The sequence below is a fragment of the Bombus fervidus genome, chromosome 4, assembly GCF_041682495.2.
Source record: "Bombus fervidus isolate BK054 chromosome 4, iyBomFerv1, whole genome shotgun sequence".
Lineage (NCBI taxonomy): Eukaryota > Metazoa > Arthropoda > Insecta > Hymenoptera > Apidae > Bombus > Bombus fervidus.
Window position 1 is genome coordinate 17,455,078 of NC_091520.1, and position 23,612 is coordinate 17,478,689.

The 23,612-nt window shown below is 50.3% G+C and overlaps 1 protein-coding gene across 1 annotated transcript; it reads right to left on the reverse strand.

Annotated features, from left to right (window-relative positions):
• Positions 1–253: 253 nt before the first annotated feature.
• On the reverse strand, positions 254–22,685 carry Mid1 (calcium-permeable channel component Mid1). Its single transcript, XM_072001746.2, has 4 exons — positions 20,013–22,685; positions 2,727–2,946; positions 2,267–2,479; positions 254–1,718 (listed from the first exon to the last, which is right to left on the reverse strand). Exons 1-4 carry the CDS (start codon positions 22,656–22,658, stop codon positions 511–513), a joined length of 4,287 nt encoding a protein of 1,428 aa, XP_071857847.1. The 5' UTR covers positions 22,659–22,685; the 3' UTR covers positions 254–510.
• Positions 22,686–23,612: the final 927 nt, after the last annotated feature.

The window sequence follows — 23,612 nt, forward strand, 5'->3', positions numbered from 1 at the left end:
TTCTTATGATTATTATTATTATTAATATTATATTATTATTATTATTAGCGACAGACGTTACGATTTCATCGTTTTGTTTCACGTCCTTTAGTCCTCACGTCCGAACTTTAGACGTCGACGTGTTCCTTGGCTCTTCGATACCCGGATTCTCCCCACTTCTCCTTTCCCCTATTCTTCAATGTGTACACATTTTGGAAAATTCCGTCGCACCAGTTTTCCTCCCGATTCTTCTCACGCTCTCTTCCCATGTATCTTTCATCTCCGTACGTACGTACTTTGAACGTTTCGCGTTTTCTTCTCTCCGCTTCCTAACGCTCGTCCGCCACCCTTGCTTGGTAAGCTCTTTCTCGGATTCCAGTCGTTCCGCGATGCGTGTTTCGCTCGAAGACGTTGGATCTCTCGAGAGTTGAAAATCGAGAAAGGTACGGCCAAATAGGTGCTTCCCGACAGAGCTCTGGATATACCGATAGAAAAAACCTGTGTTTTACGCTTTTGCGTAAACAAACTGCTCTATGGTGGATCCTTTTTCCTCGAGAAAAATTTCAAACGTCGCCTTCCAGCCGAAGAATATCGAGTCCACCGTTCGGAAACTTCTAAAGCCTCTCCTCTGCACCGTCTTCTCCTCTTTCTCCTCCTTCTCCTTCTTACTCTTCTTCTTCTTTCTTTCCTTTTTCGATCGGCCGCTTCGTCTCGATCGCGCCGGAAACCACGAAAACGATCCTCTCTCCCGAGCGATATTGCCATTCCGACAAATCCGCCGTGACGCGTTTCTCGTGATCGCCACCATCGGTGCAACCACCACCACCGCCAGCACCATCGTCGCCATAGGCACTTTACCGTGAACGAATCGACGAGGAAACAGTGGCTCCAACGCTCGTACAACGAATCACGATACGTCTTTCGTAAATGGAAAAAGGATTCGCTTTTCACGACGGTGGTGGTAGTGGTGGTAGTGATGGTGGGGATGATGGTGACGACGGTGGTTGGAAAGGTGACGACGATGGTAGTGGCGATGGCTGTGGCGATGGTTGCGGCGGTGGCGGTTGCAACGATACGAGTTAGCGTAGCACCGGTGGTCGAAGGATGACGCGAGTCGACGAATCGACCGAAACGACTTTTTCCACGCGGCCGTCGAGATCGAAATTTCCACGAGACACGACCGCTCGCCGATGATATTCCTCGCCATCTCCACCACCACCAGTACCAGCATCGACACCACCAGCTTCGGCATCCACGTTCGATCACCAGCCACTTTTCCATCAATCGGTTCGCACCGTCACGCGCGCCGACGTAGTCGCCGCGAAAGCGACGGCGCGACCAGATATCTATCAGGCCGCTCCTTTTCTTCGACTTTGATACGCTATCCCAAAAATTAGCACGATGGTCGCGACCATCGCTACGCTCGTTGCCACGGAGCGGCACGATCGGCCACAGAAGGATCTTGACGATCCAGAGGACGGGAATCGTTCGAACGTTGCCGAGGATGCTGGTTAAAACGGAGCATAGCCAGAAGAGATGCGGAAGGATCGAGGCTGCCGATCGATCGGAGGAGGAAACGCTGGCGATCGAGTCGACACCATCGCCGGTTCCGCACACCAACGTTCCCTGTTGCCGCCCCGTACTCGAAATCGACGCAGCTGCGGAGTAAGTGGACGAGTCGTGTCTCTGTTCGCGCTCCAGGCTGCTGTCCGTGAATCCCGATTCTTCGTATCCTCCACCTGGTCGAAACAAAAAACGCAGAACCTTTGTCTTACGTCCGATCCAACGTACGATACGCGACATCTTTCCATGTTTCTACGCGGTAAAGAAACTGTCCAAGCGGTCACCGCTTCTAAGAAAACTCTACGTCTGGTCTTTTTAGTTTTCTCAAGCACCGAAGCCATCGACGGCGTATGGACAAAAAACCGGGACCAAGGCACACCGTAAACGATACATAGGCGACGATGGCTTCGGTAAGATTGCTAGCGCGTGCATCCGGACCAGCTCAAATTATATTCCTCTATTTGTATTTACACTTTTGTATCAAAGTATAATTTCTACTTTACGATTTATCCACGCGTTCCTTTGTTCATACGTCTAATAGCCTCAAGAGAAACGAACGTACGAAGGAAAGTGACGAGGCTCGAGCCATCCGAAGGTCTGACGATGTCGCTATTCGTAGCGCGGGGGATCGCGATCGAACTATCGTCGTTCTTCTTTCTTTCAACCGGAGAATCGGACCGTCGTAAAGAAGTCAGCGTAAAGGAAGACGAAAGAACGTACGTACCTGTGGAAGCCGGTTGAATGGGATTAATTTCGCAACGGGGTGCCGTTGGAGGATCGTGGTTGTTCCCGCGTCTCCGTGGTTCCTTGTTCGTGCAATTGGCGCAAATACCCGATCCCGGCAACTCCTCGGAACACGCATGAAAGCAGCACTCGTTCTCTTCGCTGCTGTGCAATGCCCTCGCGGCTTGTTCTCCGGTCTCGGGGATATTCGGATCTGAAATCATTTCCGTTTACAAGTGCCACGTCTCCGGCGTTCCTTCGAACCTTGCCACGCGTTTCGTCACACGATCGTCCGCCTTTCGAAATCGGCCATTTGAATCGGACGACTTCGAAGAGGATTAACAGGGTGCCAAAAATGCTATTACCCTCGTGCGATGCAGTGCGTGGTTCGATAGAGGACGAGGGACGACAAGCGGTAAGAAGATGGTGGTAAAATAACAGGCAGACCAGCAAAGAGTTACCTCTGCAAAGAAAAGTGGGTTCGCCGGCGTATTGCGTGGGATACGCGGGAGCACGATCACCCGGAAGTAAGTAGGGACAACGTTGCTCCACGGATTGGCAAAAGGACCGACAGGGCCTGAGTCTGCTTCCGGCCCAGTCGTTGGAGCTATTCAAGTCCTGTGGTTCCCCATGAGCAAAGTAAGGCACCAGGGAGCTGCACACCCATTTCCTATACGCTTCCTGCAATCACAAACGATCTGTTTAGTCTGCGTTAGAACGCGGCGGATCGACGAATCGCAGTCGGACCGCTAGAAAGAGAAAACACGTTTCCACGATGCGCAACCAAAAAATATGTTATCGCCCTCTTCTCGTTTCTACGCTCCGTTTTCGGAGTTCTATTTGCGACGATCGGAGGTCAGAGCAGGCAATAAGACGGGTCAGTGGCTGACCTACTTTAAATATTACACTTTCTGCGCATCCTCTAAGAGCGCGTTATAATTACGCTCTGGTTGCAGGAAAACCCTTTTATTCGCCACGGCGACTTATCCCCGGCTGTTCCCTCTATCCCTATTCGTTATCCTGCTTCTCGTCTCGTCGCTCCGCTTTATTAAGTATTTCGTGTACACAGCCGAACGAAGCGTTGCTCGGTATCCCGGTGATACAGAAGCGTGAAACTGGCTACGCGTTTCGCGTTCTTCCGTAACCTTGGCTCGTGCTTTGCCCGGCAAGTCCAACTGTACGGCCGCTGCCGTACGAAAACGAGCGACCCGGAACAAATCTACGAAAAGCAACTGCCCTGGTTTCTACCGAATCTCCGAATAATCGAGATGCCCGCGCGCGATTAATCCTCGGAGATTCGCTCGCTTTTCGCGTTGATGATTGATCGGCCGAATCTTACGATCAATCCCTGTCGCGATAAAGTCGCTTCTCCGCCAATTTCTAGTCGCGAAGGTTAGCAACTCGAAGATGTGAATTTCACCGTGGCGAAAGCGTACGGTCACACGGTACACGCGTTAACGCGATTTAACGGTCGTTGCGTCGTTTTTCATTCGCGACTGTTCGCGCGACCAGAGATACAACGGTGCGTTGGAATTGCATCGCACAGGCAGCAGTCGCGTCTTGCAGTTTTTCACTCGCGTGACTCGGCTGCCGAATCAGCTTCGCGATACGATATAATACAAACTATCGGGTTGGCAGCTAAACGATCGCGGGCTTTGTCAATACCATCTGACAAAACCAAAACAAAAACAAAAGTCGCCGACCCGATACGATCGAAACTTGTCGGAGTTGGATTTTGTTCGCGCAAATGCCATCGAAAACGAACGAGTCGTCGATAATCGCGTTCGAAGGGAACGATATCCCGGGTTAACCGGGATGGCAGTGCTTCCTAAAGACCTCTAGGAATCGCAAAGAATCGACTAAGAAACGTGGCGGACGTAATCTGCGAAACCCCTCGACGAGTTACCTTCTGTCTGGTCTGAGCGAAGACTGTTCGTAAACCGAAACTTTCGACGCGTCTTCTCGTCGGATCGGAAAATAGACAAATAGAAATTAGAATCAGCGTCGAAGCTGTGGCGAGAACTGCGAGGCTGCGCCGGCTTCTTCGATTCGACGAATGTCAAGAACGACGGCAGTTGGCCGCACGGTTAACGAGAAAGGAAAGGGCAAAGATTGCTCGGCAAGAAACGCGAAAGGAATAGCCGAGAAGACTAGGACGGTGGATCGGCGGATAGGTAGCTACACCTGAAGTACGCACTCCAAGTTGGTTGACCCAATTCTCTCCAGCCTCTGTCGAGTATCTACGTTCGAGCTAGGCAGATGCGGTACCCTCCCCTCCGGGCTACGTCCTTCCTTTCGTCCCTCTGCCAACCCCGGTTCGTGTCGCTCGTCTTCCACTCGCTCCACCCGCAACCCCGTCCCTCTGTCTCCCATCTCAGCCGTCTCGTCCACCCTGTCCCTTTTCCCGCTTCGTGTCTCGTCGCTCGCCGATCAGTCTTCTCCCACCTTGTGCTCCCTTGACTCATCCCCCTCGATCGTCCGTCCCTACCCTTCTTTCGCTTACAATTAGATCGCTATAACGAAGCGCAGCTTTCGAACAATACGTCGTTTTCCGATTTCCTTCCGCGGAATTCTTCCACGCCGATGCGTTCGCGGTTACGTGGCGCGACGACGCGAGTCGCAACTTGCGCGGCTACCTTCCGTCTCGTTCCTATCCGATCTTCCCATCTTCCGTCTTCTTCCCGCCGACTAAATTTCTCTCCCTTTCTTTGTCCCTTTTTTTTTTTAACTTCTGCTTTTTCGTCAGATCGACCGGATGGTTCTTAACCCGAATAACGAACGAAACAGCAACGACGTATAAACGTTTCCGATTCAGTCCGGTCGGACTGGAAAGAGAAAGAGGAGCAAAGAAATGGGAAATCGGATATAGTCGGTGAAAATGGTGCGTTTTGTTCGCACGACCATGTACGTTTCATCGGTCGCGATGGACCGCGTACTTGGTTTCTTTTCACCCGCGCTAACGTACATCGACGCCGAACCTGCTTTCTTCTCGCTCTACTTTTCTTTCTCTTCGATACGGACGACAGATAGCGCGCAGCCAGAGGTCTACGTGTGTATATCGTACGCGTATCCGTGTGGTCGCAGTCTCCGACGCGCAGCTGTGTATGCACGTACAGCGCATACAACGACCCGTAATTCCGCCTGTCATTGTTCACCTCGAATCCGTGACATTAATTTTATCCCTCTTTCGGAATACGCCGGAGTGATCCTTTGTCTCGGTCAGGCCGTCGAGATCAAAGACGAGAGGCTCGAAATTAGTAATGCTCTTTGCGCCAACGATTCTTTCTTTTTTTTTTTCTTTTTTCTAGAAAAAACGCCACCGCGCTGTGTTTCGTTTCACGTAACTGGGTAATTTAACTAACGATTTCACGCTCGTCCGCCGATCCTAAGGATCGGACAGCGTCTCGCGGTGAACGTAACCTCGATCGCGACCACCGTGACACGACCAGGTATCTTCGGCTTGACCTGGCGGCGTACGTGCTAATTTCCCCGCTGGGAAATTTTCAAACGATGCTCGTGCAACCGGAAACCGTTCCGTCGGTTCCGGTGTTTCTCGTTTACGCCGCACTTGCTTCGCGAACGAGCTTCTCGGCCCACGAGTGTCACGAGTACTCCGGATTAATTACCTGCGAAAGCGAGCGGAGAAGAAGAAAAGGCAAACGGCGTAATTCGTGCAAACCTGAAACGTCAACGTCTCACGACGACCAGTGTTGCCAGTTATGGCGGTTCGTCGCTGCTGTTCTTGCAACGTTACGCGCGAAATGTTCTTCCACGTTTTGAACGAAATTAATCAGCGGCGAGAATCGCCACCAGATGGCAGAGCACTCGATCGAATAGGAAATGGAGAACACGCGGCACGGAGAGTGGCCGTGCGTGATGTTTGCAATTTTTCGTAGTTGCGATAGCTGAAATATCGAGAAGCAAAGTCAAAGTTCCCTCGATGGAGCTGCAACGCCGTGGTAAATTGTATCGCGAGACCCGCAGCGAGTTCCTCGGCCGTGTAGAAACCTCGACGAATCTCTGTCGAATAGCTCGGTGGAATGAAAGAAAGTATTTTTCGTTCTCCAGAGAAACGACGAAAAGACCGGCAGCAGAAAAGACGCGAGAAGAATGAAAAGGAGAAATAAGAGCACCTTTGAAACGCGAGATGCGTCGAGCGATACAACATCGAGGAACAAAGATGCCTATCGTAGATACAGAGAGATGCAACTGTTGTTCGACGTGTCGTGTCGTACGTCGTGTATCGAGTGACGATGAAGGAAGCAACGAAGGAAGAGAGACAGAGAGAGAGAGAGAGGGGGGGAGGGAGGGAGAGATGGAAACATGGAAAAGGATGGAACGATGAAAAGGGAGAAAAAAAGAAAAGGGGCCAGAGGGGAAGGGGTAGGGAAGGTTAGAGCAGCTCGGACGGGGTGACGGGGTGTCGGTGGTGGCGCGCGGCGGTGGTTGGCGGTTGCAAAAGCAATGCCCTTAGTCGCGGTGACCTGGTTACCTGGCCCATATCCGTGCCACCGTTCTACCAATGCTACCCCAAATCCTACCCCTCCTCGAACCAGCCTCCTGCTGCACCTTCCGCAGCCTCGTCCCGGTGGTTCTCTCCTCCTCTTACTCTTGTTGGATCCTGCCTTCGCGTATTCGTCGCTCCCGTCCTCGTCCAGATAAGGACGTTTCTCGATCCTGCGTGCCTCTTTTCTGCGTTCTATCGATGTACGATCAGAGAGAAAACAAGGGAAAACGTTGCCTCGTCCGACCACGCTCGCCTTCTCTTCCGACGTTCGATATTCCGAATTTCACCGGGCATAGATTTGCTCTCGCGTAGATTTCATTAACGGATAGGTACACCTGCACCGCTTTCAAACAAGCGAGTTTCAATATTGTTGGTTACTCGGTCGCTGCGTGCCGAATTCCAATTAGTTTCGCCCCAGAAAATGAAAGCAACGCGAACCTCGCAAATCGACATTTTCCAATGGCGAAATTCCCAGTCAAGTAAATATCGATTATTTCGAGCGTTTTTCAGCCTGTTGTTTCAGAGAAAAGGAATCATACGGAGAAATCTATGGGATCTCGTTACTTGAGCGCCATTGCGAAGGATCTAGAAACTGTAGCAGACGAATACGTCTTTTTGACACGCGACACGACGACGAAGTAAACGCGAATGAAAATTTGCCCATCTTGCCACCTTCGATCGGACAGCGACAGAGGGCTGACCAGAGGGACGTTGTACAGGCGAACGAGGACGATGGACGTATCGATCAGTCGAACCGTCTCGTCGTTTCTCCTTTGCCTCGGAGTAGTAAGAAATTTTCGATCGCAAGAGCGGTCGTTCGACGACGAATCGATTTAATTACGATTCTCGAACGCGATTCCCGAGGGCTATTCGCTTTCTTCGAGTAGGCGCAGTTTCGCGAACAAATGGAAAAACATGTAGTTACGCTCTTATACGTCGACGGGGCGCCACTTCTTACCGAGACAATTGCTCGCAAGACGACAGCCGCTGGCAAGTGTCGCTTCTCCGGCCGCACAAAGGCTCGAACAACTTGGAACAAAGAACGACAAAACGTGCCTCGAGTACACGACGTTTCCTCCTTTTCCACATCGTTGCTTCCCGGCAAAGCTCGATCAACGAATCGTTTGTCCAACTAAATCGCTAAATTTTCGTTTGAAAAGGAAGCGGTGGCCGTACGGCTGGAATCGTATAAATCAAGCTGTACGACGGTGCGGTCGAGAAGAGAGAAGAAAACGAAGAAAACGCGGAGAAATTGGCGTTCAGTGGGCACGGAGTTTGGTAGAATTCGATGTCGTTCGGTCGGACGATTACGAACAAAGAACGATACGTACGCGTGTCACGGTCGTTGAGCGAAGCTTCGTTCGCGTCGAACGATGTATGTACATACGTCGGCCGTAAACGCGTCCGCTTATTAAACTTGGGTATTGCGCTGTAAATACGAGCGGTAATGAATTTCAACGGTCGACAAAGGGACCCGAGAATCTCCGATATCCGACTTACGCGAGCGAAAATTGAAAACGTTCCCTCGCGACGCTTACGTGGTTCGCGCTAAACGCGACAATTATCGTTCGTATAGTTTCGCATCGACCACTCTGACCGCTTAGACCTTTCCGATGATATCGGCGAATCGGAAGGAGAAGGAGGCGATGAAATGTCACTCGTTAGACTCTGCGCTTCTCTTCTTCTCTTTTTTATTCCATGCTTTATACGACTGAAAATTATCGTTTCTGTCGGTCGTCAAAAGGTTAATAGATCACCGTGTTCTCCTATTGCGAGCGACTGCAACGCCACGGTTTCTCACTGCAGTCCATCGTCGTAAAAACCACCCACGGCAAAGACGGAGCTGGCAATCACCGAGAGCGTCGCTCGTATCCCACTCGAGACCGCTAACGATCAAGCAGCGGACGATTCCGTTGAACGGACAATAGGCATTTAGCCAGACAACGAGAAGATCGTGTGACGAGAATAAATAATCGCCGCGAACGAGAAATTATTGTTGCAAAGCGCGAGCGTGACGTGCACCGCAGAGTTGTGCGTGAACCAGCGAGCTCGTAATTAACGCGATACAGAGGTCGTTGCGTGTTGTTGCGACGAGCGCCAAGTGTCTCTCGCTGAAATTAGCCGGCCGTTCGCGAAACAAGGCAATTTTTTAACACTTTACCGATCGATATTTTGTCGCCGACAATTTTTCTCATTATTCGAGTAGTAATTTGTCATTTACTACTAAGGTACCTTGCTCGGTTGCGTTGCTTCGTAGCTGCCACATTTTTATACCAATTTGAGAAACTTACCGTTCGCGATGAACGAAAAGAATAGTAACGGAGAGTCTAAACCTAAACAGAGCCGGCGCTAGCGTCGAACGTTCGAGCAGCGCCGAAGATTTGAGAGGCGGGAGAGACGAAGGGTGGCGAATCGATCGGATCAAATCTGTTTAACGTTTTTTATGGCAAAAGTTGGAGAAAGAGCGGCGGATCCGGGACTCGGAGATCGATCTACGTCGTTGAATAGCTAGTTACGTTGCAGCTATTTGCGTCGAAGAGGCCAGAACGTGAAACGAACATCGATAATCGAAAGAAGGGCGAATACGCGGTGGTAACGTGATGCCGCCACGTGACATACGTTCGCCTGATGAGAGGATTTAAGGACGTACGCGATCGTACGTGGATCGAAGGTCGCGCGATAGACGTATTCGATCCTGCGATATAAAAAATAAAAAAAAATAAAAAGTTATCAGCTCGTTCCCTAGTTAGTCGATGAGTTTTATCCTCCATCCGGTATGCGTTGCAAATTCGACGAATTGCGCGAGTTTGGAACGAGGATCGAGTTTCTAAACGCGGTCGTCCTATTTCCTAAATTCGTTCGTATCAGATTACGACGATGACGACTGTTTCACGGGCTCCGATTCGAAAGAACGGCATCGCGTTCCCTTGGGTATTTCCAGATAAAAGTTTTCGAATATTTACGAACAGTCGACCGTGTCTATATCGGTGTCTATACCGCTCGGGAGTAGAAGCAGAAAAATCGCCAGATACGACGAGCTAAATATACCAGAGTACAGCGCTCGCGAACACAGACAGAATTCGTCGTTTCCTACCGCTGCCGTTTCTAGGCGAATCGAAAATATCAGCCTCCGACTAACGTCGCCTTTCTTCTCGCTCGCGAAACACGGAAAATCGATTCCAGCTGGGAACCACTATCCGCTGGTACGTATCGGCTATGCTGAAAATTAATTTTGTCCAACGATAGGACGTAGGGCGTAGAGGGAAGAGAAAAGGAGAAGAGAAACGTAAACGACGACTAGAGAAAAGTGGACATCCCCGTGAAGACGTATGGCGTAACGTCGATGTTAAACCGAGGAAAATAACGCTCTTGGAGGAGATCTTCCTGCACGTGTACCTTGTTATCGATCAGGCGGAGGATACGACGGTGACCAACGCGTACGAAGAACCAATAGCGAACAACAACGATCCCTTCGATCTTCCTTTATCCTTTCGTCGTATCGCGTCGCGTCGTTCGCTCTTCTATCGATCGAGCTTCGTTTTCCTAATTTCTGCGACCGCCGTTCGTGGCGAGGGTTTCGCGACACGATACCTGTATTCGCGGAGCACGCGGTTGCCTCGAGTTCGTTCGTGAAAAGGCAGGAGGAAACGAGGAAGCGGTTTGCGGGAAGCAAGCATTTCTCACGGGCAATTTCCTAGCGGTCAACCGTGGAAAGTTTGTAATTTTTAAATGGACGCGAGGGAACTGTGGCGACCACACACGGTCTGGTATTCCCCGGACGTTGCTCGCAAAGTCTCAACCTGCGCTACGTATCGCGTTAAAGCGAACCGCGTTATCTCCGAGTCTCGCTTTCGACGTTCTCTCCAGAACGTTACTACGCCTCTCCTCGACGTTCCTAACGAGGTAAACAGAAAGAAAAAATTGCCACTCCTTTGTTGCTCGTTCGTGTTTCGCGCGATCGGATATCGTTTTCACTTCCAACGCGCGACCTCTGGCTTTGACCTACTTGACTCGATCCACCAACATCGATGGTAATACAGAGAGAGAGAGAGAACGCTGTCTCGGTCAAGTAAGTAAGCCCAACGAATACAAACAATTTCTTTTCTTCGCGATTAACGCAAGTCGAGAGCGTATTTCCCTCTCGATGAGAAACAAAAGCGTTCGTTCCATAGTTGAGATTTTCGTAACGGTCTGTTTTACCTCGTTTCATCTGCAGCCACGTGCGAAAGCACTTCCTTTTGTTTTCTATGCCGATCGTACCAAAGCGTCCACTAATGTACGCGCGTAAGGAACCTTAGCGAACCATACGATATCCGCTCGTAGTCCCGTCGTTTTTCACGCATAGCAATTCGATGGGGAGCGAAGAGAAGAGCCAAGTATTTTTCGCGCGCGCCAACATAAAAGAGGACGATTCGTGCGTCCTGTTAGGACCTTTCCATTCTTCCGTGCTGTTTCGTTGTATCGATCGAAAAAGTCTACTGGCTGTGCGGCCACAAAACGAGAACCGATACTCGTTGTTTACAAAGTCTATTCGCCGATGTTACGCCCGTGAAAACTTCGAACAACGTTTTACACTTGCTCGCAATTTAAGCAATTAGATACGACCATCGCGATACGTATCGCGAGCAGAGACTCGTTGGCCGTGCGAGGCAAACGGAGACAGACGTCGAAGAAGATAGAACTCGCGAGAAACGAGGTCGCGCGAAAGAGAAGGCCCTTCCATCGTAGTTGCTGGTTTCTCCCGGTTCCCTCGTTCCAAACCGAAGGAATCTTAACGGAAAGATGTTCGATGTCGACCCCTTGCGACATCGATCCGTGTTTCATCCGCGCAGCATTGCCTCTCCGGTTCTGCGTTATCCGCTTCGCTCTACCATCGTTCGTATCTCACCTTCGTTCTCTTCTCGTCGCTGTTTCCGCACACCCTTTCGACGTTCTCGTTCGAATCGAACGGCAAGCGCCAACTTTCCTGTCTTTCGCTTCGAGGAGAAGCAAAAGAAGAAAACTTTTACGAGCAGAATCGAGAGAGCAGGGAGGGAGGAGCTAGCGTATCTCGGGGACCAAACGCAAAGAATTCGATCGTGTAAATTTAACGATAGGATGGTCCCGTTGCCAACGAGTTATCGATCTTCGATATCAGTCGTTTCTTCCTCCAGCGAAATAAATGTCTTGCCGAATCTTTCCTATAAATTATAGAAAGTTGTGGCAAGTTGGAATCAGGTTAAATCCGTGGTTAAAATATCACCGCGTAATACACGCGTTTACATCCACGCACCTGATAAATAGTACGCTCTCTTCCACCGTGCTAATCGCTTAGTTTCGCGTGCCGAATCCTTCACTTGCACTCGACAGGTTCGTAAAAAGAAGAGAAGAAAACTACTCGATATGGGCTGTCGAAGAGGTCGACGCTTCTAACAAAACTCTACATCTGGTCTTTAGTTCTCTCCAGCGCATAGGCAAAAGACTGCGTCGAAGGCAAACCATAAACGGTACACACGCAACGTTGGCTTCAGGGTTTTCCAGTCATAGGGTATAACGCTGCTGTCGTAATGACGATATCCTGTTATTGGATCAGGAGTTGACTTCAGCAGATGACTGCTCTAAGGATAAGACTCGACTGCACGAAGATTAGAAAAAGATTAGCGTGCCTTTTTGAACTAAGAACGCGGATTCGTTGTTCACGCTTTTCGGTAGGAAAACGAGGATAACGATCCGCGATGCCTATTGGATATAGCCAACGTTGATAAATAAATAAAATAAAGTCTCCCGCGGATGTGGCTCATAGGTGTCCTCGTTCATAGGGAAAACCTGCCATTTCGCTAAACATCCGCTTTCTCCGTAATTTGTAAGAGCGTGCAATAAACACAAGGACTGTTTTAAGGACCATCCATAAACCGAAAATACTTATACGAATAGAGAGATCAAGGTAAAAAGATTCGGTTTATGGTGGTTCCTTAGGTTTATCGCGGGTCAGTGTAACGACGCGTAGGTCTTGGCGGCCAGACCACGAGGGACGTCGCACGGACCATCTCACGCGACGTAACACATGGCAAGTAGAATTTGACCTGTGACACTAGCGTGCGGATCTGGATCAGCTCGATTATATTCCGAACTTTTTCTACTTTCTACCTAACGATTTATCCACGCGTTCCTTTGTATTCGCATAACCTGGTCTAATAACCTCGACACGGGCAAACGACGAAAACGAAGGAAAGACGATGAATTCGTGGCGTTTCGACACCTTCGATCGTGTCACGTGTACTCGCCTGGCTCGCTATCTGCGTTAAACGGAGAAGTACACTCGTGTTGAGACGTGTGCACGTGTACGTCTCGATGGTAGTTATCGAGTACGTCTCTGGCGCTCAACGAGGCTTACGTCGGCTACTAGGATTACCAATTAGACGAACCGTTGCCAATTTCTTGGTCGATGTACATCGACTAACGACAGGAAAGCGAAACCGTGCAACTTTGCGGCAAGAGACGTTCGCAACGTCGAGGGATAATACGTTAAAGGAAAGAGAAAGTTTCTCAAAGATAATAGAAAGTTTCGAGGTGAATCTTTCGGTAACGTTACGTCTTGGAGAACTTACTGTCGACTATAATAAAGTAAAACAAACAAGATGGAAACGTCTGAATTCTTATTCGCTGATTATCCGACAACATGCGCTCGCGGTAAATGTACGTACGTATACGTATTTCACAGCCGTCGATATTTTACGAGGCTATCCGGAATATCGATTCGGTAACTTGTGAACCAGCGCACACGTGACTACACGATCGCATAGTTGCAGCTCCGTGAACTAGTTGATAGACCAGCAGACTTCCGATTTCCTCCGTTCTATTGCTTAAATGACGCTTGCCACTCGCACCAGACGACGTTCGCCAGATAGTCGACGTATCGCGGAAAGAGAAGGAACGTCGGTTTCTTTTCAGTTCGATTTTCAAGCAATCTTTTCGATTAAAACAACCAGCTATAGAGTAAAATATGGACGACGAGTAAACTTGGTATTTTTCCTATACGAAAGTAAAAACGAGCTGTTGAAATGTCACGCGAAGGGACCATAACGCGTGTAAAAGTGAAGAAACGACGGTAAAAGATTGACGAGAGTAGACCGAATTCGACGATTCCTTGCAATTCCCTCGGATATATGGGTCAGGATGGTTGTTTTCTTCGAGTATTTTTCCGGTTTCTGTTATCGCGTTCGTCGCATTTGCTACAGTGTCGTCGAATTATAAAGAAGGCCAGACTTCTCCACACGATCTGCTCTTATTCTCTGAGTTTTCCCTTTGTTTCTTCGACGACCGTCTTACCGGCGTTCTCTTCCGCCAGGTATTTTGCCCAGTTTCTTGCAGAGAGACGGAGAGTCGAGGGACGAAGAGAGAAGAGGATGAAGGGAGGCTGAGTCACGACGAGGGTAAGAAATTTAAAGGATTTCGCGGCTGGAAGCGCGTTTCGCTCGAGTTGCGCGAAATCTTGACGCGAGAAGGAGCTGTGCAACACAGTTCTCGAGTACTCGTAGCACCCAAGTGCAGGCTAGAATAATAGGTACTCGTAGCCGGTACGAAATGGCAGCTAAGCCCGATTTTATTCGAGAATTTCTTTGCACGAACGAAAGCCATTTGCACGACGTTGTTACGGCGAACACGTGCGGGACAACGAAAGAAAACAAACGTAATATTTCCAACATCGTCTTAGCAACGTTTTACGACAGAGAGTGGCGTCTAGAGATTGGAGCAACGATCGATCGTATCGGGTCACGGTCAAATTATCTCTTATTATCGGCTGCGGAGGATCGTGGCCGATCGAACTGTAAGCGCGACGGCAGCGGGGTATCCGATAGACGGATCGAAAAGTGCCGATGGCGATACCTTGGGCACGCGTTTCGGCCATGTAGAATCCGCTACAGAGCAGCGAATCTGTAATACAATCGTAACAGCGCTAACAGCTCTACGCTCGTGTCTATAACGTTGCTCTATTGGCGTTGAGTAGCTACCGAGCGAGGGCAATCTCGCTATTGATTGCACCTCGCATCCTCCCACCCCTTTTACTCTCCTACACCAGCTCCCCTCTCCTCGACCATCCTTCGTCCACCCCAACCTTCGCAGCAACCCCTCCGATTCCCCTTTTTCTCTACTCTGCTATCCTCTTTGCCTCTAGACTCTTTCGATTCGAATCTGTTCCGTGGCACACGTTCCACACGCGCGTATCCTTTCCTTCCTTCGACGCGACGTACGCTTCCGATCATCGAGTCCGACGAGCGATCCGTTTCTGTCCGATTGACTCTTTTTCTCGATTACTCGGAGAAACGCGCGATTTCGCGATGTACGCGTTACAATTCGCAGTAATACCTATATATATATATATATATATATACGTCTGTATGGTAAAATGGTATGGTTGCGTGGCAAAGATCGCGTACGGTCGTAAGGCTGATCGATAGCTGGAAGCGACTGGAAGCCGAATGGCAAGAGTTAAAGGAACAAGCAAGGAAATAAATATGTATCAGGAAATAGTATCGTCAGCGATAGTTTGAGAAACGGCGGTCGCGCTTTGACGTCAATTTTGTTTAATTAATTCGAGCGAATTGAAAGAAACGATGGAGAACCGAGGTCGCGACTACGTCACAGGCGAACAGGGCCGCGTTCGAATAAAACGGCAACTTGATTCAGCACTGCTAAAGCCGACCTTTCGTCGCTCGATTCGACCAGCGTTCCGGCCGGCCGAAATTAAAGCAGCTTATTTTTACCGGGAATATCGTCGTCTCGCGCGTCGACTCGCGTCGACGGTCCAGCTTGACGTCAATTTTGTTAATTAATTCGCCTTCGTTAGAACGATCGATCGAACGAGACGCGTTAGCCACCTCGCTACCCGCGAAAACTCGATTTAACCGCTTAAACATTTATCGGGGACATCCTATCTCGTCGACTTGTTATCGTATCGAGAGACCGATATCTTCATTTCGAGCTGCAGTTCGCCCTCTTTGCAAATCATAGCTTTTCCTCCGTCCTCAAGTTTCGCGTAGCGTTGCTTCGTCGCGATTACACGTGCAGCAACATTACGTGTTGCATTCGTCGAATGTAACGCTTTCCGCTTCTAAAAAGTACGCGACGGTAAACGCGATAATTCGTTCGTTCGAAAGTCGTTTTCTCATTATGCAGAGGGCCATGCATCGCGTATAGCCGCGCGAAAATCTGTCAAATCTATCTGCTCAAAATACGCTTAGCTAAAACACCGAAACGATAAATTACGGGAGAAGCCGCTCGTTGTTTCGCCTGTTCGCGTTCGTTCGATCGGCCGACGCGCGTTACATACGCGACGAGAAACGTAGAGACACGGTCGACGATGGAAATGAGGGAAAATTTCAAACAAAAGAGAGATAACATAGAGCGGCGTATCGGAAACGAGAGATACTCTGGAAGGAAACACCTAGCCAGTCGACATAATAAGGAATACCCTGGCAGAGTCGCATTCATCCGCATAGTTTGTTGCCAATTACCCCAAGTGTCCACCTACATCGAATTCTGCACGAGAGCCGAGAGACATCAACGTCGTATCGTTGAGTAACATGTATGCATAACTTGCATAGGACACGCGACATATAGCTATGCGCGTACATACATAGAGCTACACGTATATGGATAATGTACACACGTAGGAAACGAACGAGGAAGAGGAGTGGCCGCACACTGCATCGGACAGCTTGCAACTGCGTATATTGTACATCGGTAATAACCGTTCGCCGAAAATGTAACCAAGCATAAACAGCTTTTTGCGCTGTTCCGTTCAGGTCATCTCAACTGAAAATCTTTGCCATTTTTGTTGCTCCGTGACGTATTTTATCGGAATTACAACCTTGGATTTTGCCCGAAGGCAACGAGAACGAGTTACGAGTCGCGCCAAATAAAAGTGTTTCTTTGGCAACAGGCAACAAACAACGTGATCTTGCTACCTTCGTACCGTACCCTACTCTAACTCTCTTTTTCTCTGCTTTTTCCCACCACCATCTTTCGCTGCTTCGAGTTTCCCCTCGAGCGACACTCCACTCGATTGTCCCGCTTTTCTCTTCGCGTCTTTCTCTCTTCTCCCTGTTTCTACCGTTTTGCAAACCGTTCTCTCTCTCTCTTTCATTTGTCCGGCCTTCCTCGCTCTTTACCGATATCGCTGCTGCTTCTTTAACCTGGGCGACCGTCGTCCTTTTCTCTGGCTATTTGTCTTATACGTCTCGAATTTTCCTATCTACGACGGTAAGCATAGTAAAACGGAACGAGTTTTCTCGATACGAGATCGCTGTTAACACGCTTTCCCCCGCTTTACCGATGAGCGTATAAATAGTTGTAGTTCTGTTGTAGCCGCTTGCCATTGTGCTAGTCTCCTAATTAATTAGTGCGCTACTGTTCGTGTGTAGAGTGAGACAGATTCTGCTACGGGAACCTGTATTTTCTTTATATTTCTTGGACCGTGAAAGAAAAATTAGTCTCCGGGGTCGCCGGGATTTGAACCCGGGTCCCGAAGTTCGTAACCTAAGGCGCTAACCACTGCGCTATCGACGCTAACAATTGTCGAGTGGTGGTATTTTGCTATCTGATTTACGACAATCGGGTGCGGGCCAGTTCTTTCTCGTGTCTCGTCGCCTAAACTAATCTCGTTCGCTAAGGATACGTAGTTTAGGAGTAAATCGTGGGTTATCCGAGACACGCGCATGATTACGAACAAGTCGTAAGCAAACTAGCTGCCACGGCCAACCAACAGTTTCGCACCGACGCACGGTTGACTATACTTGACGTTTAATCGTTAAAGCACTTGGTACGCGTCAACGTGTTCGTACGCGTGTATAAGGACAGTACGCACATGTTCGTACCACGTACCAAGGGATGAGCGAGGCTGGAGCAAGCGCACTAATCGCACGATTACGCGGTTTTCCATCATCGGGCGAAACGACAAGTAAGAAACGTAAACTTGGAGGCGAAATCGTGGACAGTCGGACGCGCAACGTCCGCTTTGCAGGCTAATCGTTCGTTACGTCGAACAAACGATCCGTCGCTCGGACAGCGGTTTCGAGAAGGGACAACGAGCCATTAACAAGGTTACGCGAGGATTTCCCTCTATATCTGTCTCGGACGATCCGCGTGTATACTTTGCGCACCTATATACACAGAGATCCTGCAAGCAGCGTAAACGCGCCGACGCCAGCACCGACACCGACACCGACGCCGGCGCCAGCGTCAATTTCCTAGCACAGAAAAGCAATGACCGGCTGCCCGTCGCCTGCCTGCAACTTTAACTGCAACTGCAACTGCGCCGGTCGTAGTCTCCGGTACACCTGCACTCGGGACCTTTCAACCCTTGCTGGCTCCGCTATCGTCTACCTATAGCAACGTAACGACGTAACGCAAAATGCTCGCACGTTATGCAGAAAGTTTCGTTGGATCGCACGGGAAATCGGTCGGGCCGAAAAACTTTCAACGATAAAAACCGATAACCACCGACCGACACGTGACTGATAACGGCTGCCACGATGTTCAACGCACTGGAATATCAGCAAATTGATTTCCGATATAATCGTCGGGGGTGTCGTACAAATTAGTTTACCACTTGATCGTACCAACTCGTTGCATGTTAAAACAATATCGATAGCTGCCGAGGAGAGACGAGCCGTTCTGATCGAACAGGTAGCAAGTATAGCGTAATTAAGGTTTCTTTTAGAAATTGTGCCATCCACCGAATATCGCCAATACGCGCAATATAAATATAGTACAAATAAAAGTCCGGGTTCCTTTCTGAAGGTAGAAAATCAATTTGGAGGAAACGCGTTTGATAATTAGCTGTCTGGGAAGGATCCGATTGATTGGGATCGAGACGCGAGGCACGTTAATGTCTCCGATACGTTGTCCTTGACGTTGATTTTAGTCGGATCCCGATACACGTGCTTCGATTCCTTCTGCTAGGAATTTTCGTTCGTCGATGCGCCACCGCGATGCCCTCTTTTCGTTCGTGTTTCGTTCGTGTTTCGTTCGAGCAAAAAGAAGAAAAAAAAAAAGCCGATGAATTTAAACGAACTCATCCGATTCGCTCGCAATCAGCCGCCAATTAACGCGTTCTCGCGTTGCATAAAACAGACTCGCGTACCGTAACCGGGATCCTGGCCATCTCGTCCAAGTTCGTTCATCCACTTTCGTTCTCCTAATTTGTAGGTCAACGATCCTTCAACTTTCATCGAACGTTGAGCAGAATTAATTAATTAGTCCCTTTTCTTTCCTTCTTTTTTTCCTCTTTTCCAGAATCAGACGTTTCATCCCACGAAGAATCTGGCACGCGTTCCAAACGTGTCGCGGCCGCGAGGCCTACGATGCAACGACACGAGGTATATTACGCTTGGACGCTTACGACGATTCTCTGTCGGATAGTCGCAGCACCGAGCGCGGATGCAGATCGAGGTAACGAACGAAGAAACGAATCGTCGCTTCATACATATGTATATAACGGGTAAAAGACAGGCATTAAATCACGAGCCGCAAATGGGGCAAACGAATGACCGTGCTAATCGCTCGAATCGATATCGCGGTCGTGCTACTCTTCTTGCGTAAACTTTTGTCCGCGCGATCGGCCGAAAATGTTTAACGCCGTCTAAGCTTGGCGCCACTGACACAGCGGCAGTCCGAAAGCACACCGTGGCGAACGATTTTTCATAGTCGGTAGCATCGCACGATTAATCGGATCAATTTCTTGGCGACGTTCCCGAGACTCTCGCTATCGAGCCCGAAGAGGTGGAACAAGTTGCGCGCGATGCGAAGAATTTGCACGAGGCAAGATACTCGCTATGAGAAATATAACGGATATACAAGGAGAAAGGGAAACGGGATTCGTAGCTAATTGGCAAACTTTCTGTGCGAGACGTTTCTTAGCGCGAAAGAGGAGATCGCTCGGTTGTTCGAAGGTGCGTGCCGCCGATTCGTCTGCCAAACAGCGTGTTTCCACGTTTTCCCTCATCTCCGGGAAAAGAAGGGGAGAAAAGATCTCACGAGGACGACGGTTATCGGCGAGACGAGGCGCTTCGTTTGCCAACTTTTGCGATTACTTTGCAAGTTGGTCGATTATCGGCTAAAGGCTGGTCGAACGAGTACGCTCGACGATAACAGAGCGGTGAAGGAAGAGGAGGAGGAGGAGGAGGAGGAGGAACCGAAGAGGCGAAGGAAGAAGAGAGGGAGAAAAGGGAGAAGAGAAGAGAGCGTAAAGAGCCGTTACCTTGCAATGGGTGCAGTTGAAGATGACCGAATAGGGCTGTGCACAGTCGTATCGCGCGAGCACTTCCTCGAACTCACAATGCAATCTTGCGGCTAACACATCGGCGTGCAACAGCTTGTCCAGGGCATCGACGCACTTCTGGCCACCGTTTAGCACATTCTCGAGCGGACCACCCTTGCCAGGTGCCAGGGCGTTGACCACCGCGTGGTCGCAGCAGTGCCGCAGACGCAACCCGCTCATGAACCAATATCGATTCTCCCTCGGGGTTAAAAAACTTCGCGTACTGGTCCGGCCAAAATCATCCCGACAGATGTCCCTCTTATGTGACTCCTCGAGATAAAAAAGGCACTGTTCCGGATCCATCCGTACGCCCTCGGCTTTCTCTCGATCGGTCCTTCCCTTTTTGTCACTCGTCACCTCACCGCCGTCCGTCCCGGACGACTTTATCGAACTCGAGTCGAACCGTTCCGATTCCGCCACTGCTGTCTCTGTCGTTGCCTCCTTCTTTCCACCGGTCGACCAATAACAATTCCTTCCGGTGACCCTGACCTTCTCGATCACCTCGACGAACTCGGCATCGTTCCCATTACCGCCGTTTCCCCTCGAGCTTGCCACACAGGCGACCGGACAATATTTCGGTACTTCCGGTGGACCGCAGCTACCCTGAAGATCGGCCGGCGCTGGGCCCGCCAGATCGCAGGCCGATAACCAAGGATTTATTTGGTTCATCTCCCAGCTATATTCGTTGTAAGGATGTGTCGATTCGGATTCGAAAACGGCTTCGCCGCGATCTCGATACGACGATTCTTCCACCTCTCGTTGCTCGCGACCTTGGTCTTCCTGCTCTTGTAGTTGTTGTTGTTGTTGTTGTTGTTGTTGATCTTCGTGACGGCGACGGTGATGTCCGTTACTGCCGTACTCGGCGTCCCGGACCAATTGCTCTCGAACACCGTGCTCTTCCTCCAGTTGCCGATAGCGTTGCTTCTGTTGTTGCTTTTGTTGTTGTTGCTTCTGTTGTTGTTGCTGCTGCTGCTGCTGCTGATGTAATTGATGTTGTTGACGCTGCTGATGTTGTTGACGTTGGTGCGCGACGCTCGACAACAACAAGGAGGAAATTTGCGTGGCATTGTGCCGCGGAAGGTTTTCGACTGGGCCGAGGGGTGGATTACGGGTAAAACCGGAGATAAACTGTCCGGAGAGATTCGTCGAACACACCAGCGGCCAAGCCAATAAATACAAGATGAACAGCAATCCGTACTTTCGGCCGCGCCAGTTGTTGGATACCTTCGTCGTCGTTGGTCGGTTCCTCGAGAGTTTCGTTTCGTTCTCGCTGCTTCCGTTGGGGATGATCGGCTTCTGGAACCGGGCAGTGTAGTGGCTCTCGCGTCTCCCGCTGTTTCCGTTCGCGACGCGAACCTTTTCGCGCGTACCACGTCCCGAATCGGCATTCCGCTTACGACGGCTTCGAAATTTACGAAAACGTTCTCCGTCGTCACAAATACCATCGTCCACCACTTTCCTCACTTGGAGTTTGTTCGCGTGGTTGCCAACGTTTCGACAAAATTTCGTCTCTTCTCGATACTCTTGCTGTCCACGAACACGAACGTTCCCGATCTCGCGGGACGACGCGACGACACGCGACGACTCCCCGATATCACGGTAGCTTTCGATATCATCGTCCTCGTCATTGTAGGCAGTGTAAGGAAATACATCGACCGAAGGAACGTTCGTAACATTCCCGATACGAATTCCAGAGAAATTGACGGATTCCTCGGTGATCGCGCGATCCCGATCGTCATCTTTCTTCCATCTCGTTCTCGGTTTCCTGCTTCCGGTATAACAAGACCGTGACCTCGATGCTTGGCACGTCGATAAAATAAGGTCATTAACGTAACACACGTAGTCGATGACATCGTTGTCGTCGTCATCGTCTTCGTCTTCGTCTTCGTCTTCGTCGTCTTCGTCATCTTCGTCTTCGTCTTCGTCTTCATCGTCGTCGTCGTTGTTGTCATCGTCGTCGTTGTTGTCGTCGTCGTCGTCGTAGTTGTCGTCGGTGTCGTCGTCATCTTTGTTTTCGGCGTCGTCGGCGTCGTTAGCGTCGTTGTCGTTGTCGTTGTTGTCGTCGTCGTCGTCGTCGTCGGCGTTGTTGTTGTCGTCATAACCGTTGTCGACATCGTCATCGACGTTTTTCTTTTCCTCGCTTTCGAACTCGAACCGATCGTTCCCTCGCTGTACGCGACAATCACCGCTTTTTTTCTGCAAAATATTGGTGAGCGTGCGAATGCGCGGGCGCACTTCGCTGCGGTAAACCGAGTCGTAAGAGACACGAAAGGCAGTGGCGTTTCTGGTTTCGGATGCATTCCCGTGCTCGATCGAGCAGCAACGTCGAACCGATGACAAGAATCGACGATGATGGACACCGTACGCGACAACTGCGGTGAATTGTCGTTGCCGTTGGAAAATCTCGGTACCACGAACGAACGGGACCGAGAGTCGGAAACGAAAGAAAGAGATTCCCGCGGTGGTAGATCGGCGCGGAAGAAAATGAAGAGGCAAGCCCGAGGACGAGTAGCAGCGGTCGTTGCCGTTGTTGCAATCGTACGACGTGGATGGTGGTCCCGTGAATTCGGGCGGATCGAGCCGCATGGACACAAGCTCGGGAACGTTGTTAACGTCCCCGGTCCGTCCCGACGACGATCGTCCCCGTCGACGGCCCACGCCACTGACTCGTGACGCGGTCCAATATCCTTCGGTTTGTCCACGTTGCCTTTCCGTTCTCGACGATATCCGTTTCGATGATATCGACGCCGACGATATATCCTGATATCGAATTTGTTTCGCTGATGATCCCTGTTGCGATCGCGTACGTTCCCGTCGTCTGGCTGCACAAGGCCCCGCATCGCTGCCACCAAAGATCGGGGCTCTTGTTCGCTCGCCGCGTATGCCTCTCGATTCTGCCGTTTCTCGTCGCCGTCCTCCTCCTACTCGCTTCTGTGCTCGTTGTTCGCTCGGCGGACGACGACGGGTCGTCGGTAACGTCGAGACGACTCGCGTTACCTCGTTCTTCGATTCTTCGCAGTTCGACGACGATGCGATCGACGGCGACCTCCGTGCTGGCGTCGCCGCGGCGATTCTCGTCGGTGAATCGTCGAGACTCGGATCTTCTCGGTTGCAGCGGCAAGGAACACCGACTGTCTCGGGGAATCGAAGAGCAAATCGAAGAGCAGGCCGTGATTGCCGATCGAAGCAAGGCGAATCTTTCGTCGTAACTAAGTTGCTGATGTCTATCGTATAACCGATACACGGAGGATCGAATTTGCGCGTAAAGAGGAATTGTTGTTGGTTGTTCGGCGAGTCGCTTTCCTCCCCGCGGATGATCGAGACGATCTTCTTTTCGAGACGACTCGTAAATGATGTCAGCCCCGCTCGTAGATATCCCGGAGCCGATAGCCGGATGACAGCTGTCCGAGCGGCCCGGGGCGGCGGGGCCCTTAGAAGTCCCCCTGGAGCAGGCGGCCTCCTTCTCGACGATCCCGGCGATCTCGAAGATGATCTCGACGGTGATCCGCGAAGCGAACGGCCAACTCGAACCGCGCCAAC

What these genes read in the sequence shown, in the direction of transcription:
- Mid1 (XM_072001746.2), bottom strand. Translation starts at nt 22,658, where the DNA reads ATGCGGCTCGATCCGCCCGAATTCACGGGACCACCATCCACGTCGTAC. An exon ending in TCAACTGCACCCATTGCAAG is followed by an intron (nt 2,947 to 20,012) that starts GTAACGGCTCTT and finishes TTGTGATTGCAG; the next exon opens with GAAGCGTATAGGAAATGGGT. An exon ending in CATTCAACCGGCTTCCACAG is followed by an intron (nt 1,719 to 2,266) that starts GTACGTACGTTC and finishes TGTTTCGACCAG; the next exon opens with GTGGAGGATACGAAGAATCG.